Source organism: Syngnathoides biaculeatus, chromosome 15, assembly GCF_019802595.1.
Source record: "Syngnathoides biaculeatus isolate LvHL_M chromosome 15, ASM1980259v1, whole genome shotgun sequence".
NCBI lineage: Eukaryota > Metazoa > Chordata > Actinopteri > Syngnathiformes > Syngnathidae > Syngnathoides > Syngnathoides biaculeatus.
In genome coordinates this window covers 17,869,286-17,888,574 of record NC_084654.1, presented here as the reverse complement: position 1 = coordinate 17,888,574, position 19,289 = coordinate 17,869,286, and the positions used below count along the sequence as shown (strand labels likewise).

The following is a 19,289-nucleotide window of genomic DNA, read 5'->3' as shown; positions in this document are numbered from 1 at the left end:
ATATTACATTTACAAGAATAAATTTGCATTTTTTTTACAATCAAGCTTTAACCGTTAAGTTGATATTTTGTAAAATTAAAATATGTTATTACAAGAATATCCAGTTGTTTTTGTGTAATTTAATGTATGTAGTTGGAATGTTATGGGAATAAAGGTATTTTTATGCTAAAAGACAACTATTTTCAGAACAAAATATTAGTGTGCTGTGAAAAAGTTGCGATTTTGAGAGTAGAAAATAATATTTTTCTGAAAAAAGTTTTGCAACAATAAGGTCAAAAGGTTATCCTGGTAGCAAGAAAAATGCGTCAGCATTGCACGATGCACAAAATTGGTCTCAAACACTTGAGAAAAACACTGCATTGAATCAATTGGGATTTTCATTTCTATAAACAATTTCAAATAACTTTCACTTGGAAAAAACCCCAACTTGACATATCCACGTGTGATACTTGCCCATAACCTACTTGAGTCTTCCACTCCCTCCTTTTTTTGCTTTCTCCGTCTCGTGCCCAGTTTCAGTCTACAAGTCCTGACTCGTCAGGGAATTAGAGGAACCGCACACTCCTTTTCTCCGCAATCCTGCCGAACAATCACGGCGTGCCCTGCTCAAGGGCTGCAGCAGGGCGTGTTTGCTCTGCAGACCACAGAACAGGAAGATTGACATCTCACCTCCCTTGTGCGTCTGCAGCCTTTGCTAATCTCCTTTTACAGGCTTCATTCACGCCAACATTTACATCTTTTGTCTAAGTCTACTCGTGCTAATTCTATGTATGTGCAAATAATTGTATGTATTTGCATGAGGATCATAACTAATTTATCTGGAGACATACATTGGAACCTCCGCAGTCCCATCTGTCCCGGGTCGCTACTCAATCTTCAACTTGCACTCGCCGAAGTAAGGAAAATGCATACAAATACGGTGTCAATTGTTTGCTTTGACTTTAGTAAATAATCCCTAATGGTCACATACGTACGGCGGCCATGCACCTGCTATTGCCTTGAAAGAGATTTTACCTGTCGGTAGTAAAGGGATGGAAGGAAAGAAGGAAGCAAGGAAGGACGAAAGGCCGTGGCCCGGGAGGGAGACAAACGCCGTGCGTCACCCGTTTAAAAAGGGGAAAAAGGAAATGCTGACAGAAGTGTGAACAAATGAGGGGAGGAGGACATCGGGAGGGTGGAGGAGGAGGAGGAGGAGGAGGAGGAGAGGGAGTTGTCTCCTGCAACAAGTCTAACCTGAATCCAAAGCTAACAAGATGCCCTGATTGCAGGGTGCTGAAAATATGAAGGTTGGGGGGGTAAAGAGAAAGCAAATTAAACAGTCTTTTGTCCCACTTGCTTCTCCTTAACTCCGTCGCTCAGGTTTCAGCACTTACTGTTTTCTTTTAGTCTCGCGCAATCGCTAACAGACAACGCTCGCCGGCGCAAATGTTGCAGGTGGTGCTAAAATCCGCACACACACACACACACACACACCTTCAGAATCGGTTGCACCGGCGCGATATAATTTGTTACATTTATTCCCAGCAAGGCAGGTTTGATTGGATTTTAGCCAAAATCTCGAGTTGATGATCAGTAGTTAAGTGTTTTGAACATAAAAAGTGTTGCAGTAGCTCTTTAAAATTGTATTTTATCTATCAGGGGGTGAAAAATGATGTGTTTGTTTGAATAATAAACATAAGGTGTCAATAATACCCGTAATTGAGTTAAATTGCAATTGAAGAAGCATTGGCGGTACTGGGGGGGGGGTGCCCCCCAAATTCTGTTCCCTGGACCTTCTTCTCCTCAGCATTGAGCAGCGACCCACGTGTCCTGCAGTGAAAAGGAGGAAAGACTCACAACCTACACTTACGGTACAAAAGCACAACAAAGAAAACTGACAGGTGAGTAAAACGCACAGACAACCATTGCGGGGAAAGACAAAAACCAAACATTACAATTGACACGTAATTATCACATGTGCGACATGCCGCCCGGCATGCCAGGAAGTCTGCGTCCGCTTCTCCTGGCACTACAGCAGATACTGTAAATATCAAAATTGGCCGTCTGTGTGTGTGTGTGCCCGCGCGCGTGCTGTGCCATTGACGAAAATGGGCGTCAATCGTAACACTTTCTGTCACCATCCTGCAAATGACACATTTAATCAGCCCTCGCTAGTTCTCGGAGGCGCAACTAAAATATGAAATGAAACATTAAGCAGTATGTGTTAAATTATGTCAGAAGATAAGCATCTTTTGCTCACCTGGGTTGTATAACAATCATTCAAATAATAATGAAAAAAAGGTATTCCAATTATTTGCAAGTGACACTCTGCACAGCTTCTTGACGAAGTGCCCCGAGGGAATCTACGCGACATTTACAGCAAGACGGGTGCGAAGCGCAAGAGCCGACGGGAGGCCCAGTGGACACACTTTTGTTGCCAAGTGATCTTTATCGCCGGAATTGTCAGACGTTTCGCTGGGGCCGCTCAAAACTACTTTCCCAAAGGTTCAGCGCAGTTCACTGGCAATTGACAATTCATTCTTTTCAGTCATTGGCCGATCGGCACCGTGATAAAAAGATGAGAGTTGAGTTCTAGTCCGGATGAGGACGCAAAATGCACACAAGGATTTGAGGAGTCTTGATTGAGAGGTTATGGAAAAGGCCAAAAATGTGCTCCACTGGGTGAACCGAAATTTTGTTACACATATTCCTCCAGCCCCATAACTTCTATAACTCCTATAACTGACAAAATCAAACAGGGGAAAAAAAAATATACGACAGGAAATTGAGTTATGAACTTGTGCACAAAAAAATTTGTATGATAAGTCAGTGTTCCAATGTAGAGAACTGGCATATTTTTTTCTGTTTGGCTCATACTGTAATCCATCCATCCATTTCCTTTGCCGCTTATCCTCACGAGGGTCATGGGGAGTGATAGAGCCTATCCCAGCTGTTGACGGGCAGGAGTCGGGGTACTTTCTGAGCTGGTCGCCAGCCAATCGCAGGGCACATAGAGACAAACAGCCACTCGCACTGACAATCACACCTAGGGGCAATTTAGAGTGTCCAGTTAATGTTGCATGTTTTTTGGGACGTGGAAGGGAACCGGAGTGCCCGGAGAAAACCGACGCAGGCACGGAGTGAACATGCAAACTTCACACGGGCGAGTCTGGGATCGAACCCAGGACCTCAGAACTGTGAGGCCAACGCTTTCCAGCTGATCCCCACCGTGCTGCCCTCATACTGTAAAATGGTATTGGTAGCATTAATGGCATTTTTGGTTATAGAGAGAGACAATATCTGCAATTTATTTATTCATTTCAAAAGTTTTTTTGCACCTTTTTTTTTAATGTTTTTAACTAATATCAGTTCTGGTCATTAGTATAAAATATCCATTCCCTGATGCAGAGTTTGGAAAACAATAAAAAATACATTTTTTATATATTCTCACTATAGTACAGTGCTTTTTTCCACCTAATACAGCAAGTGTTCACTTCTTAAATTCAAATTGAATTCTCCACCGTCAGCAACTCAGCAAGTTTGTAATTTCACGTCTTTAAAACCAAAGTTATTAATTTCTTCATCGGAATGCAGAAATCAAATGCCACTTACGGAATATTACGTGACCTTGCTGCCTCGTCATAAAATTTATAATAAAGTTTATGTGGAGGCGGCACGCTGGTACAGCGTTGGCCTCACAGTTCTGAGGACCCGGGTAACCGCGCAACCAGTTCAGGGTGTACCCCGCCTCCTGCCCACTGACAACTGGGATAGGCTCCAGCGCTCACCGCGATCCTCGTGAGGATAGGCGGCAAAGAAAATGGATGCATGAATGGAAGTTTATGAGGGGCTAGCAACGGGTCCAGTGTGTACCCCGCCTCTTGCCTTAAGTTAGCTAGGATAGCTCCAAACCTTAATGAGGATAAGTTGCATTAAAAAAAAAAATGTATGTATGGATTTTATCTCTTAGAAAGTGTTGAGTCTAGAATGAAACCTATTTTACCTGAAATTGTATGAATCAGTAGAGTTAATACAGACAATACGTCGTGTTAAAATGGTCTCGACCCAAGATGTTTCAACTTTACAACGCTCGTCCCCGTCCGCCATTTTGTCTGGCTGATGCTCGTCTGTATTTGTGCGCCGGGAGTACCTTCACATTTTTCGCCCTCCTTTTTTCGACATTATCGCCCCAAGGAGGAAAGCTGTGTCTTTTAGAAATGCTTCTGTAGCCAAAAGAAAATCCATTACCATGGAAACAAAGCTCAAGATCATAAAACGATTGGAGAAAGGAGAGACGCCAACACCACCAAAGCTTCAGTCGGGCTGACCGTGGTAGCTAGCTAAGCGCAGCCTCCCCTTCTTCTTCTCCATCCACCTCTTCGCAGTAATGCTCGTTTATTTCAATGTATTTGTTTTTTATACAAAGTATTTTGACGTAAATTCTGACTTAAATGGTGGAATCCGACTTTAGTCGCCACTGTAGGAACGGATCTCAGTCGTAAACCGAGGACTACCTTTAACAAGGAATTACAGTACATTTTGGTTTTTCTGGGTTTCGGTTGACCAGAAGTTGCCACGAAAAAGGAAGGAAAACAAAGCGAGGTGGAAACGGTAGTTCGGCATGGAGACGTTAGGTCATACGGGACATTAGCCTTAAAATAACCAGAACGAGTAGCTTAATACTACACTCACATGCAATTCACATATTTCATGCCGCTTAACAATTAAGATCGGTGGCCATTGCTAAAAGCGCTCCCGACAAGTCTGCACACGCTCACAGTTTCCGAAAAGCCTGCTTTTCCACCGACACTTTATAACAACTTGGCCGTCCCGAGGAGGTGACTTCCTGTTCACGACACCGCACACACACACACACACACACACACACACATATCCAGCTGATCCCCATCAATCTGTGGCTCCATCTAACGTACGCGCATTCTTCAGTCATTACAAATTGATGCTGGTCCCTTTGCTTTGCGGAACAGGCCCAGCGGTTGGTTATTAAATGGGGCTGCCACGCTCGCCGCTAACGTTCGCGCATTCCTCGCAAAAAAATGGCGTACGGCCGCCCACGCACGGCGAGGGAGACGCCGGCGAGGAATAGGGCGTCGCGGCCCGGGCGTACGTCGCCTTTTAACGTGCGCCGCTTTGCTTGTGGGCGAACAAAAGCAGCCAACGGCGAAAAGTGTAAGTTACAGGATCCCGAGGCCAAAAATTCTTTCTTGTTGAACCATACGCTCCGATTTAACGCGTTTAATTCTGATTGGTTCATTTTGAACACAGCCGTATCCCCAGTTAGGGTGTGCGCACTTATGCAACCACATTTTCTCAATTTAGTTTTTTCCCCCCTGCTGACTGGTAACAATTGAATTTATCGGCTGGTGTAGACGGACACGTTTGTAGGTCCCGTTCACGGTTGAGAAAATGTTTTGAATGGTTTTATCTCGGTCTGTTTGTTTTAGATCACAAAGACATGGCTTTCGGACTGGGGTGTGTAGACTTTTTAGATCCACTGTATTTTGATAAATGAAGCAGTGCACACATCCCCTCGGAAAAATAAAAGCAAGATTAACCTTTTACCCCCATAAAATAGCATTCAATGTAGCAATGCTTGAAGAAACGGTTTTGATGAAATAATAAATGAAAGATATTAATGTCACTCAAACAACAAAGAGGTAAAAAGGTTATTTAATTTTTAATAAATTCCCCATCCTGAAAATGATTTTAGTTCGATGCAAGTTAGTTCAATACAAGTTTGAATGTTTTAAAAAGTCAAGATCTGCACTCAAAGCTGAAAAATCCATAATATTAGCAACCAATCAATCATTTAAATGTGTACTTTGTGCATTATGAATTGCGTTGCTTTCTCTCACTTAATTTTTCTTCTAGTAGGAGCTTTCGATCCAGTTTTCCATGCAATTTCATAAACAAACAAAATATCATTCAACCCGCAATTGCTCATACCATTTAGCAATCGAGATTTGCACGATTTTTATTCATAAACCCAGCGAACCGTGCAAAAACCCAACTCGAAAAGAAGGCGACGTCGCTCCTGCGCTGGCAGCCCAGAACAGGTCGGTCCACTCTCAGCAGAGATGACTTCATGCAGCGAGGACAGGTGGAACACACCTTTTGTCGCACTGAAAAGCGGTTGAGGTTTCATTCGTGCGACGAAGCCGCGTGGCGCTGCCGTTACGGTTTAAAGGGCATCGCCGCTCGCTGCGACTGCAGCTGGCCTCGCGTTTGGCAACACAAAAGCGCATTAATTATGATTCCTTAATTATGAAAGTTTGTTAAAAAGCTTTCTGGCCGCATGCGTGCGATGAGGAAGCTCTTTCTTGGAAATGATAAAGTATGTTAGGCAAGCAGCGGCGCGGTGACTCAGCAGGCCTCACAGTTCTGAGGACCCGGGTTCGATCCCGGCCCCGCCAGTGTGGACTTTGCATGTTCTCACCGTGCCTGTGTGGGTTTTCTCCGGGCACCAAAAACATGCATTACAGAAATTGGATAACCTAAATTGTCCCTAGGTGTGATTGTGAGTCCGGCTGTTTGTCTCCATGTGCCCTGCGATTGGCTGGCGACCAGTTCAGGGTGTAACCCCGCCTCTTGCCCGTAGCAGCTGGGATAGGCTCCAGCACTCCCTGCGACCCCCGTGAGGATAAGCGCAAAAGAAAATCGATGGATCGGTTAGGCAAGCAATTCTTGTATAGTGAGGGTTAAAAAAAAGGATTAAACTAATATTTCAATATTAGTATATACATATAAAATATCTTGTGTACATTTGAGTGTTAAAAAAAGAAGCAATTTTGAATATTTCAATTCTCGTTCAGCGGCACGGTGGAGCAGCTGGTAAAGCATTGCCCTCACAGTTCTGAGGTCCCGGATTCGATACCAACCCTGCCGATGTGGAGTTTGCATGTTCTCCCCGTGCCTCCGTGGGTTTTCTCCGGGCACTCTGGTTTCTTCCCACATTTGAAAAACATGAAACATTAATTGGACACTCTAAATTGTCCCTAGGTGTGATTGTGAGTCCGGCTGTTTGTCTCTATGTGCACTGCGATTGGCTGGCAACCAGTTGAGGGTGTACCCCGCGTCCTGCCCGTTGACAGCTGGGATGGGCTCCAGCGCTCTCTGCGACCCTCGTGAGGATAAGCGGCTAAGAAAATAGATGGATGGATTGAAGTTCTCGTTCATGCTCACAATGGGAAGATGATGATACTTTATGACGTAGGTATAATGCAATTGTCCGGTGGTTTGGATTAACAATGTATCCAATAGATCACATCTTATGTACTGTACCTTGAAAATTTGAGGTTGATCCTCTCCCATTTATTGGTGTTTTTAGAAGATTTTTATCGGCAATTACGAATTTTCACGGGCGCCGCCATCTTGGCGAGTCACATGACCTATAGGTGCGCGGATGTGACGTATTATGTGCCACAACAAAGAAATCATCGCCGGTTTGTAGCGTCTTGACATGTGGTACCACCACGATCGGACACGGTAAAATACATTACTGTTTCGTGAAATTTTGCCATAATTCGGATAGATGTAACCCGTGGAATATTCGGTGGCATGTTCTTCCCAGTAAGAAAAAGAATCATTTAAGGACCGGAAACCGGAGTGCCCAGTGAAAACCTACGCAGGCACGGGGAGAACATGCAAACTCCACACAGGCGGGTCCGGGATTGAGCCCGGGACCTCAGAACTGCGAGGCCAACGCTTTTGTGCCGCCCTGTGCATGACTAACGTTTCTAATATTTACTTTTGTATGACTCGAGCTGCTTCCCTCTTTCGAGATTCCCCCGGTGACGCGTCAAAGAGCGACAGGCGCAAATTCCCTGCGAGCAGCTTCCAAATGTGCCCCCCGCGACTCTTTCAAACGGAAACCCGACGTTATTTTTAATTGAATGCTCACTTGGTAAAATCTGATTGATAAGCGCAAGCACGCGTTGGTGAGTTTGTGGCTTCCGTGTGGAATTTCCACATTCTTGCCGTTGTTTGCGCGGGATTTCTGCGGGTACTCCATTTTGTGAACGTGAGTCAATCTACTATACAGTATATATCTATGTGCCCTGCCATTTGCCCCCTATTCTAGGGCGCTCCCCCCTTTTGTTTTTCACAATAAATTCAGCATTCCAAAATAAATCGCTGAAATAATTTGCCATTTACATGCATTCAGTTATTTTTCAACTAAAACTGTTCATTTGGCCCTTTGTTATATATATATATTTTTTGGGCAAAAGGATGTCATGACTCAACTCATCATCTCCTCACATGATTAATATCTCCTTTTAGAAACAAAGTTCCCTTCAGGAGGGAGTTTACACCCTGGCAATTATTGTTTGGCTCTTTGATATTTTTGCGTCTCTCCTCCAAAGCACCCACGACACAGTCCTAAAAAAAACAAAATCAATAAAATTGATCAAGATTATTATCATTTTGCATTGTGCAGAAAAAGGTGGGCCTCCTCAGTGAGGCTAATAAAATTAGATTTGCGCTTTTGTGTTGGTCATATTAAGTGTCTTTTTCGGAACACGCCATGGTCACTTAGCTGTAATAACTCTGTATTAAAATATAATTGCATTAACTTTGAGGTTTTGTTCATAGTTGGAGAACATTTTCTGCCTTCGCCCTTTGAAATTCCAAAGAATCCATGGGAAAAATACAGAATCATGCACTCGTTGTGTAAATTGGACAAATGTGACTCTATTAAAAGTGATTCATATTTTGCAAAATGGCTCTTGAGCAACCATCTAAAATTGCTCTTTTCCCTCCTTTGATAACCAACAAATCAAAAGTGACAGATGAAATTACTTTTGACTTTTAGTTTAATTTTTTTTTTGGGGGGGGGGGGTGTAGAATTTTGTTGATTGATCTTCCTTGTAATAACGAAAACATTTCCTTTTATCTTAGACGCATCTTAAATAGCTGTCATTATTCTCAGAAGTTTTGTTGCTCAACATAGCAAGCCGTTACAAAAGCATATATATTTTTTTGCCATCTAGAGGAAGAGAAAAGAAAAGGTGAGCTGCATGAATCAGCAGAAATGGCATCAACAAGCTCATTACCGTAATCACGTTTGGACCTAACAGTAACCTCTGTTTTGCTTTTTGTATTTTTCCATTTTTCTGCCGTAATAACTCAAACCAAAACAACCTGCTTACCCATATTACATAGAAATATATAATATAATTTTAAAAAAAATGTTATATGCCATAGCTAAGTTTTTCAGTACAGCGCAAAGCTACCATGTACTCTCGAGCAAAACATTAGAACTGAATTGCAACCTATTTACTTGCAACCTTGTTAATGTATTTAGAGTAATACTAAAAGTAGATTAATGTTTAAATAAAATGTAAATAGGAATTATTCTGAAATGCTTATAGTATACCGGAATTCCCGGCCTACAGAGCGCACCTGGATATAAGCCTCACCTAGTACATTTGTAAATGAATTATCATTTGGTACATACATATGCCGCAGCATTGAAACCGACATTAAAACACGGTACACAGAGAGTTTAACACTAGCGCCGCCATGCTAACGCCAACGCGAGCGCAACTCTAACAGGCCCGTTTAAAAAAAAAAAACATACCGGTAAAAATCACAGAGATGGGAGTAACATGCTAGTCCAGCGCTAACAAGGCCAGGCCGGTAAATGTCACTTCCTCGGCACATATATTCCATCGGTCTGCCCTTGCGGCCGTTAGGAAAAAAAAATGCACAAATTAGCCGCATCACCGCATAAACCGCAGGGTTGAAAGCATGTGGAAAAAAAGTCACGGCTTATAGGCCGGAAATGACGGTGTTTGAAATACAGGCTAATTGGTACAGAAAATGGATGGAATGATATTTCTCAGTTGCCTGAGAGATCTTAACTCAACTCAAAATTATATATACATTTATTTATATAGTGAACAAAGTGCATTACACAACCAAAGATTGAAAATGCAACATAAATGTAAAAATATTACATTATATTATATAAATATCAACTTGAAAAAAGTTTAAAATACCCGTAACTACCGGTTATTACCGTATTATTACTTTTTTCCACCTTGACAATATAAATTAGTTTTAAAAAAAGAGAGAACGTGATGAAACAGCTGGTCAAGTTTTGAAATGTCCATGCCTAAATTGCCCCTCATTTTCTGGAATCGTCTTTATCTGTAAAAAAAAAAAAAAAACTTGGCCAGGAATGAATGATGACCAGAAAATATTGCCGTTCGTAGGTCTGAAACGTCGTATGTAGGGGTTGTACCGCTGTCCAATCGATCTCTGGTTCCGATCACTTTTAGCTCAATGGCCTCACCTTCTGGCTTTACGCGTTACTGCTACATTAATATTATTTCAATAATATCCACAAAGCACATGAATAGTTACAATAGCGGAAATATATCCACATTAAGGTTTTATAAGAAAAAAGAGCTCGACTTTCTTTTATGTGTCAACTTGTTCTTTTTGTTTTCCTGTTTGACGCTTCCTGTCACGTGACACTTTTGTCGTTGTGACGTCCATTGAAATGGTCGCCAAACTGGTCTGAAAACACGGAAGTCGCGAGGTCCGACTCGACAAACAGCGCTTCAAAAAAAAAAAAAAGGCAAACTAAAATGAGAACTACACTCGTAAATACCCGTTTTTGAAAGGGAGGAGACGAGCGACACCATGAAATATCGGATCCTAGGTGTGGCTGTTGTTTCCTAAAGTGGTGAATCCTTCTCAAAAGTTAAAAACATGGACGTTAGCAGGGCAAGCGAAGATTCCTACACGGTAAACTCAACCTTCTTGTTATTATTCCATAATCAAGTTAGATTCATTTGGACATACTGACATTTAACATTTAAACATTTGTTGTGCGTTTTTTAAATGTATTTTATTTATTTTGTAAGGGTAGTAAGGACAATTGAAAATCGGAAACTATTGAATCTGCTGTGTATGTTTGTCTTTTATAGAATAATCTCATCGGGACGTTGCTTGCTATATTTGGAAACGTGCTTGTCAGCATCTCCGTGAATATCCAGGTACAGTGCCATCTATCTATGTCTAATCAATCAATCAAATCTCAAGGGCCCATCCAATCTATATCAAATATCCATATCTACATCTACCGATCTACTACCCCACCGTCAACCCACACTATTTACAAAGGGAATAGTTAAAATATGTACAGAATTGAGACCCCCTAATAATGGAACAAGATGGTGGGAAAGCACTACTTTTGTCTCGTTAAAGCTCCTCAACTCAGTTCAACATAGTTCCCTGACACCAAGATGCCACATCACCAAAGCAGTACATTTTATTGTTTTGGATTCTGAGCCCCGAAACAGCGTTTTTATTTTTTACTTTTTCAGCAAATAATGTCTATCTGTCCACCAATCAATCTGTCTGGTAAATTCCTTTTATATTTATTGTCCTGTCAACATTTGCTGATGAGACGGCTGTTTGCTTGCTTTATTTATTTCACTCCATTTGTTTGTTTGTATCTTTGGCGGCAGAAATACGGCCATGTGAGCATCGTGGGAGCCAAGGACCCACGCGTCTTCTACCACACCAAAACCTGGTGGTTTGGCTTTATTCTCACCACTCTGGGCGAAGCAGCCAACTTCGTGTCGTACGCTTTTGCTCCCCTCAGCCTCGTGGCGCCCCTCAATGCCGTCTCCATCTTGAGTGAGTGTTAATTCCTTGGCGGAGGTACCGAGCCTCTGTGTTAAAATAATGGAGGACCTTTTTTTTCAATTGATCGACTAAAATGTTCATTATTATACTCACTATATTCACTTGTGGATTTTTATGAACATTCCTCTAAGGTTTAATTTTATTTTTTCGCCCAGCAGTATTGGGCCCAAGCTGCAAAGAAAGAAGTACAGTGAAGCCTCGGTTCTGGAACTTAAATTTCTAGATTTTTTTTGCTTCTGTTATCGAACGAAAATCGGAACTCGAACGCCCCCGACAAAACCCGGAAATAGCATGTTGCGCGCGGCCAGACCAGCTGACCCGCGACAGTCCTTGTTGTGAATTCCCACGCTGCCGAAAAACCCCAGAAATAACTTGATGTGCGCGGCACAAGCAGTTGACCCACCCACGACGCACTTTATTATTCTCAATTCGAACGCCCCCCCCAAAAAAAAATAAAACCCCGGAAATGACATAATGTGCGCGGCGCAACCAGTGCACTTTTGTTATTCTGTATAACGCGGCCTCTGTACACAGACGTGTCCCGGTAGTGACTGTTATTTTTCTTCTTATCGATCGTATTAACCCCCAATCATGATTCCAAAGAAGGCAAGTTGCTTGTTTAAAGTTATCAATAAATAATAAATACTTGTCAATGAAAAAACATTTACAAAGCTGGGGGCCGAGTCACTACGAGGTATTCCCAGCCTAGCGTGTGCTACTACTAAAGCATACATTTTAAGCAAAAAAGAAATCTATTTCTTAAATTATTTTATTATATAAAGTATTTAAATTATACATGTATTTCTACTATACTGTTTATTATCATGAAAAGCTAAAAAAATGCTTAAAAAGACCATTTTTTCAGGCTTGGAACCCATTATTTCTTTTTCCATTCACTGTAATGGGAAACATCGATTCGGTTTTCAAACAAATCACTTCTCGAGGCGTTTTCTGGAACGGATTGTGCTCAAGAACCGAGGCATCACTGTAGTTATTTTAAGAAGATGAAGTTTTGTATCATTGAAAGAAAAAGTGGCATGATATGCAAATTTAAAGTTTGAATATTACAAGATCAATGTCATACCTTCAAGATAATGCGTCAGATAACTTGACAACATCCTGTTTATTGCACCTGATTCAAGAAACAAAAATGCAATTTAATTTTTATATGGAAAAATTACTTTTTCTAAAAGATGTGAGTTTATCAGTCATATTCCCACATTCACAAACTTTGCAAATTTTTCCCTCCAAATATACTTTTTCTATTCTTGTAAGATTCTGACACTTTTTTAAGAACCGCATGGTGTATTTATCGCTCCTCACTGCCGGTTTAGAGGAAAAGATATTAAGATCTTTGCTTTTTTTTTGTCTTTCAGCAAGCTTCATTTTGGGTTTTATTTTCATGCATGAGAAATCAAAGGCAAAGGACTTTGCAAGTAAGTGCGACTTTTGCTGAAAAATATTCATTTGCAAGTGCTCACATTATGCGCTGAAAGCAGACAGCTACGATTCATTCTCTTTTTTTTTTTAAAAAAAAAAGTTTTTCTTTGGTCAATGTGCCTGCAGCCCTTTAAAATATCTGAAATCCAAACAGCTTATAACCAAAAGGAAATTCAGCTATTGCTGCGATTTAGTGCGTCAGTGTTCTCAATAACAAGAGACAATCCATCTTGGCAATTTTAGTTAGAATTTCTTTAATTGTATACGTCAAAAGTTTCAGTAGCGATTCACGCAAGTCCTGTGGGGTGCTATTTTTTTTTTTTTTTTTTTTGCCTCGTTCTGTCTACTTGAATAGAATTAACGCAGTGTGTCTTGCTTCCAGAGCACCACGGGCTGTCCTTCTTGGGCTCGGTCCTGGCTGTGGGCGGGGCGTACCTCTTTGTGACGTTTGGGCCAAACTCGCACGAAAAACTGACGGCAGAAGTTGTCGTGAAACATCTCGTCGGATGGCCCGTTCTCTTATATCTGGTACGTTCGCGCTCAATCCGCAGTCGAGTCAGGATTTTGGCCTTTTGATGCTTTTTTTTGGTGGGGGTGGTTATGCCCCTATTGGCCACAACATCCACTCTTTGCTTCAAAAGTATTGAAACAGTGGGGGTGACTTTTTTTATTTTTTTTTATAAACCTTTCACTTGGCTAGTTGACACTCTAAATTGCCCCTAGGTGTGATTGTGAGTGCAGCTGTTTGTCTCGCTGTGCCCTGCGATTGGCCAAAAAGCAGTTCAGGGTGTAGCAGGGATAGGCTCCGGCACTCCCTGCGACCCTTGTGAGTATAAGCAGCTAAGAAAATGGATGGATAATACATGAACAAGAGTTAAGATCACCTAAGTGACTCAGTAAGCTGCAATAAATCATTTTTTTACAGAGGATAAACAAGAGATTATCTGTTATTGTTTGCTTTCATGTGTTGCTGCACTCTTTGTATTCAAACAAGTTGCTTAAAAGAGTTGTAACCACAGCAACATCGATGCTAGTTTGGTTTGCCTGGACGTTTTGCGTTGTGTGTTAGCATTAAGATGGCAGGCTTTCATAAGTTATGTGTCCTGATTAAATACACAATCTAATCATTAGTTTGACATATTTAACTGTAAACAGCTTCAACACACATCTGCTATTAATGAAAAACACAGAAACACACACACCTGTACAAAAAAGCCAAAGGAAAAAAAAATAAAAAGAAAAAAGATCATTCTTGCAATGAAAGTACCCTGCCTCCTGCCCGTTGACAGCTGGGACAGGCTCCAGCACTCCCGCAACCCTCATGAGGATAAGCGGCTAAGAAAATGGATGGATGGACTTAGCTAGTCGTTAACTTTAACTCGCAATCAGAAATTTGACTTGATATGAGCTTTAAATAGTGGCTGTAAACTTCACAACAAGCAGCAGTTTGCCAGACAAATGCCTCACCTAGCTTAATTTAAAATGCCATAGACGGGTTAACGAAACCAGCATTGATGTAACCTTTTAAGCAGCGGATATTTCAAGGCAAATGGTGCGGCAACACGTGTAGACTGGCCATCTGGCAATACTCACGGGCATTTGTTCTTTTCCTCTGTGTAACCTCCATCGCGAGTCATTTCATTAATTTTTCTCCCAGCAATATTTCTCGAATTTATGGTACGCTACATACTTATTCCTGGGGCAGGGCCTGGAGATCATCATGTTCTGCCTGCTTTTGTATTTCTACAAAGAGAGAAACGCAAACTACCTCGTCATCATCCTGCTGCTGGTTGCCTTACTCGGTAAAGAAATAAAATTTCCATCATTCATCAGGCGTTCTTAATGTCATATTTTAAGTATGTCGGTGTGGGCGGTATTCAGGTTCAGTCACGGTCATCTCCGTGAAGGCCGTGTCCCACATGTTGATATTGACTCTTGAGGGCTCCATGCAGCTTTACTACCCCATCTTCACCGTCATGTTTGTGTGCATGGTGGCTACGGTCATCTTCCAAGCTAGGTGAGTGGCATCTATTTATAGTTATGTTGAATTAATGTTTTTTAGCTTCATTAGTAACTTAAGTTCTCTACCTGATTTTCCTTTATTTTTTTTTTTTTTTTTTTTTAATGCAGGTTTCTCTCCCAAGCTTCCAAGCTGTACGACTCTTTTCTGATCGCCAGTGTTAACTACGTCCTGTCCACCATATTTGCAGTCTTAGCAGGTGAGTCACGAAATGTTTGTATTTGTTAAATATTTCCAGGGTGACGCATTATTAGCAGAGACATGATTAAAAAGCAGGTTGGGCGAAAGCTCCATGTTTGTTAACCCCACAGGCCAAAGTAGATTTGCTCGCGACTAAAACGGTTGGAAGTGCGTCAAAGTGCTTTCAGAATAAAAATGTCAAATAATAAAGGAATTTTATTGGCACCAAACGACAAATACCGTAATTTACGGCCCACAGAGCGCACCAGATTATAAACTTCACCCAGTAAAGGAAATACCATTTGGTGCATACATAAGATGCATCTGTGCAAAAGCCGCAGGTGCCCACATTGAAACGCGAGATATTTACAAAGAAAGACGGTACACTGAAAGAGTTTTCAAAGTTTTAATACCTTAGCTGATTTTAATTTAGCAACAACACGGAAGTACAAACAGGGCTGTTTAAAAAAAAAAAAAAAAAAAAAAACATACCGGTAAAAAGAAAAAACAGTCGGTGGCAGCTACACAGTAGCAACATGGTGGCACAGCACTAACAGAGCCTGTCGAAAAAATAAAACCTACCTAAATCACTGACGCGCGGCAGAAACACCCTAGCGTGGCAGTAACGCTAGCGCGGCGCTAACGGGGCTGGTTAAAAAAAAAAAAAACATACCAGTAAAAATCACCGAGACTCGGCAGTAACACAACAGCAACGCGCTAGCACAGCGCTAACAGGGCCGGTAAAAAAAAAAAAACATACCGGTAAAAATCACCGAGACTCGGCAGTAACACAGCAGCAACGCGCTAGCACAGCGCTAACGGGGCGGTTAAAAAAAACATACTGGTAAAAGTCACTTCCTCGGCACATATACTCCACCGGTCTCACTCTGACTTTTTCCGCTCGAGTGCCCCCTTTTCGGCCGTTAGAAAAATGCACAAATTAGCTGCATCACTGCATAAGCCGCAGGGTTGAAAGCGTGTGAAAAAAGTCGCGGGTTTTAGGCTGGAAATTACGATATTATTACTTTTTTTTTTCCATGCTGTTTTTTCAGGGGCTGTGTTTTACTTGGAATTTAGTCATGAAGACATCCTTCACATTAGCATGTTCTTATTGGGGTGAGTACCGCTAATGCACCTTTTGACTTACATTTTTTGAATTTATTTATTTTTATGAAATAAAACTTCAGTATTTCCTAAACTCTCCCACTGGGTCGATCAACTGTAATCTCAGCTCGAGACAATCGCTGTATCACTAAACCTTGCTACCATTAGATGATGAAGATACATAACTTATAGCAAATAAATTTGGGGGAACCAATGAAGGAAATTGGATAATTTTCCGCAGCAGAATAAGAGCAATTAAGAGAGGACTCTTTTGAACGGTTTCTCTGTATTTTATACAGGACTGCGGCATGCTTCCTGGGTGTCTTCCTCATCACCAGAACCAGGAAAAAGAATAAGAACTTTGAGCCTTACGTCACTATGAATATGAGTAACGGTAGGTAAATATTACACGTCCGCTAACTAAACTGCGACTTGGATGGCTGATTCTGATTCAGGCGCGTGTTTCGTCCACGATCAGGTGTACCGACCATTCACAGCAAGGGTCCGGAGGTCCCGAATGACTTCACCGGTAGTTTCTCATACGGCGCTCTGGTCAACAGGGACGGAACCACTTCTTCGCACCAGCCCGTCAACGCGGAACAACCCACCACCGCCTTCAGGCCCACGCGGGCATCCGCTGGGCTTCCTGAGAGGAAGCAAGATTAGCGGAAAAATTGTACATCTATAAGGTTTATTTTTATTATGATTTTTAAGAGGAATCTCCAAAGTCATACGCAATCCATTCAGCAATTGAAGAAATGTTCCCAGTTGAGGGGAAAATGACAAACTACCGTAATTCCCGGCCTACAGAGCGCACCGGGTTATAAGCCTCACCCGGTGCATTTGTAAAGGAAATACTATTTTGTACATACTCAAGTCGCAGCCGTGTAAAAGCTGCAAGTGCCCACATTGAAACCGACATGGAAACACAAGATATTTACGAAGACGGTACACAGAGAGTTTGACGCTAGCGCTGCCGGGTTAATGCTAACGCTAGTGCCACCGTGCTAGTGCTGCCGCGCTAATGCTAAAGCCACCCTGTTAATGCTAACGCTAGCGCCTCTGTGCTAGTGCCGCCGCGCTAATGCTAACGCCCCCGTGCTAATTTCTCTGCATGCGCTAATGCTAACACTAGCGCTGTCAGGGTAACAGGGCCGGTTAAAAAATGTACTGGTAAACTGAGACACGGCAGTAACACGCTAAAGCAGCGCTAACAGGGCGAACCGGTAAAAGTCACTTCCTCGGTGCATATATTCCACCGATCTCACTCTTACCTTTTCCACTCAAGCGCCCCCTTGCGGCCATTAGGAAAAATGCACAAATTGGCCGCATCACTGCATAAACCGCAGGGTTGAAAGCGTATGGAAAAAAGTTGCGGTTTATAAGTCGGAAATTACGGTAATTCATTCAGTCAAGGCTAAAATGATAATCATCTCAAAGTCTTTACTGAGCCGACAGATTTTCATCTGTAGAATTCTTAAATACATTCTTAATTAAATAAAAATATCTTTTCGAGTGGTGAAAAATGAATCTTTCGTGTGCTCTCAGAAGCTTTGGGACTGGCCACCTTTATTTTTTTCATAACATTTTGGCTGAACTGCAATTAGTTTTGTTTTTTTTTTTTGTTTCTGCCTAATTAGCTGTAAGGATTTCCCCGAGAGGGAGTTTGACACTTAACGTGCAATCACGCTCAGGACCAGCAAAACAACTTTTAAAGTGCTTTATAAACGCTACGCACGAAAATGTGATTTGTGCCTTGAAGTTTTCGCCTGCGTAGCGTTTGGAATATAAAAGCGGACTTCGTACTGTTGAAAGGGTTTGTCTATGTCCTTAATCATTTTTTTGCCATTGATGTCTTTGAATTCACGACTTCCTGTAAATAAGTACCAGTATCTGCCTTTAAGATATCTCCTTCAGCGCAGTGTTCACGTCTGCCTTTCTGTTTTGGGGGTTTTAATTACTTTTTTTTTCTTTTGTGAATGGGATGAATGCAAATAATTTAATTTATTGTATTTATTGATTGATTTATTGTGCTTTAAAAAGAGATTAGATCTACACTAAATAAAAACAGGCAATCCCCTCTGTTGACGAAATAGATTTCGGTGCGTCAGCGTTTGGAGTGGGGGGTTTTTTGTATATGATTGACCAAAAAAAGTTATACTTTGACAGTATTGGTGCTTTTGAGGTGAGTAATATTTAAGGTAAATTCTCTTTTTGCCTCAAGATCAGAAAAGTTCAACATGACCGTTTTTTAATTTCAATCAATCTGCAGAATTAAATACAATATCCTCATGCTTTGATTCTGTTGGCTCTTTTTTTTTTTAACTTAAAGTGGAGAAGTTATGGAAATAATGAATTTTCATTATTCTAACAAATGGCACGGTGGGGCAACTGATTAGATAGCGTGCTGGCTGCACAGTTCTGAGGAGTGGGGTTCAAATCACGGCTCGCCTGTGTGGAGTTTGCACAATATCCCGTTTTGCCCAATGATGGCCGGGATAGGCTCCAGCACTCCCCCGACACTTGTGAGGATAAGTGGTTCAGGAAATGGATGGATGGATGGATGGATGGTTCTCACAAAAAATTGGGTGTGTGAACTGTAGTCTAGTTGCCATTTTGACAAAATCATGTCATGTGAAGAAACATGCACGGCTTTAAATTGGATAAAAATGTATCCATCCCTGATTTACTAATGCAGCATATATTGTATTTTACACATGTAACAATAAGCAGTGGGTATTTGTAATTTAAAAAAAAAGATTCTTGTAAGTACATTGAACAGTACATTCACACTGAAATGAGTATTTCTGAAAATACCTCGTCCGTATTGTTTAAAAAAAATATTGTTTGTTGTAGTCGTTTGACAACTGAAGAGATGAGCGAG

General features: G+C 41.5%; 1 protein-coding gene across 1 annotated transcript; it reads left to right on the top strand.

Annotated features, from left to right (window-relative positions):
• The first annotated feature begins 10,503 nt into the window (after positions 1–10,503).
• On the top strand, positions 10,504–18,699 carry nipal3 (NIPA like domain containing 3). Its single transcript, XM_061844555.1, has 11 exons — positions 10,504–10,755; positions 10,938–11,006; positions 11,481–11,652; positions 13,038–13,097; positions 13,484–13,629; positions 14,807–14,903; positions 14,983–15,118; positions 15,232–15,320; positions 16,354–16,417; positions 16,705–16,799; positions 16,884–18,699. The coding sequence occupies exons 1-11, from the start codon at positions 10,720–10,722 to the stop codon at positions 17,069–17,071; spliced, it is 1,152 nt and encodes a 383-aa protein (XP_061700539.1). The 5' UTR covers positions 10,504–10,719; the 3' UTR covers positions 17,072–18,699.
• Positions 18,700–19,289: the final 590 nt, after the last annotated feature.

Coding starts and splice junctions, on each gene's coding strand:
- nipal3 (XM_061844555.1), top strand. CDS start 10,720: ATGGACGTTAGCAGGGCAAGCGAAGATTCCTACACG. Junction 14,904..14,982: donor GCTGCTGGTTGCCTTACTCG/GTAAAGAAATAA, acceptor GGCGGTATTCAG/GTTCAGTCACGGTCATCTCC. Junction 16,418..16,704: donor ATTAGCATGTTCTTATTGGG/GTGAGTACCGCT, acceptor TATTTTATACAG/GACTGCGGCATGCTTCCTGG.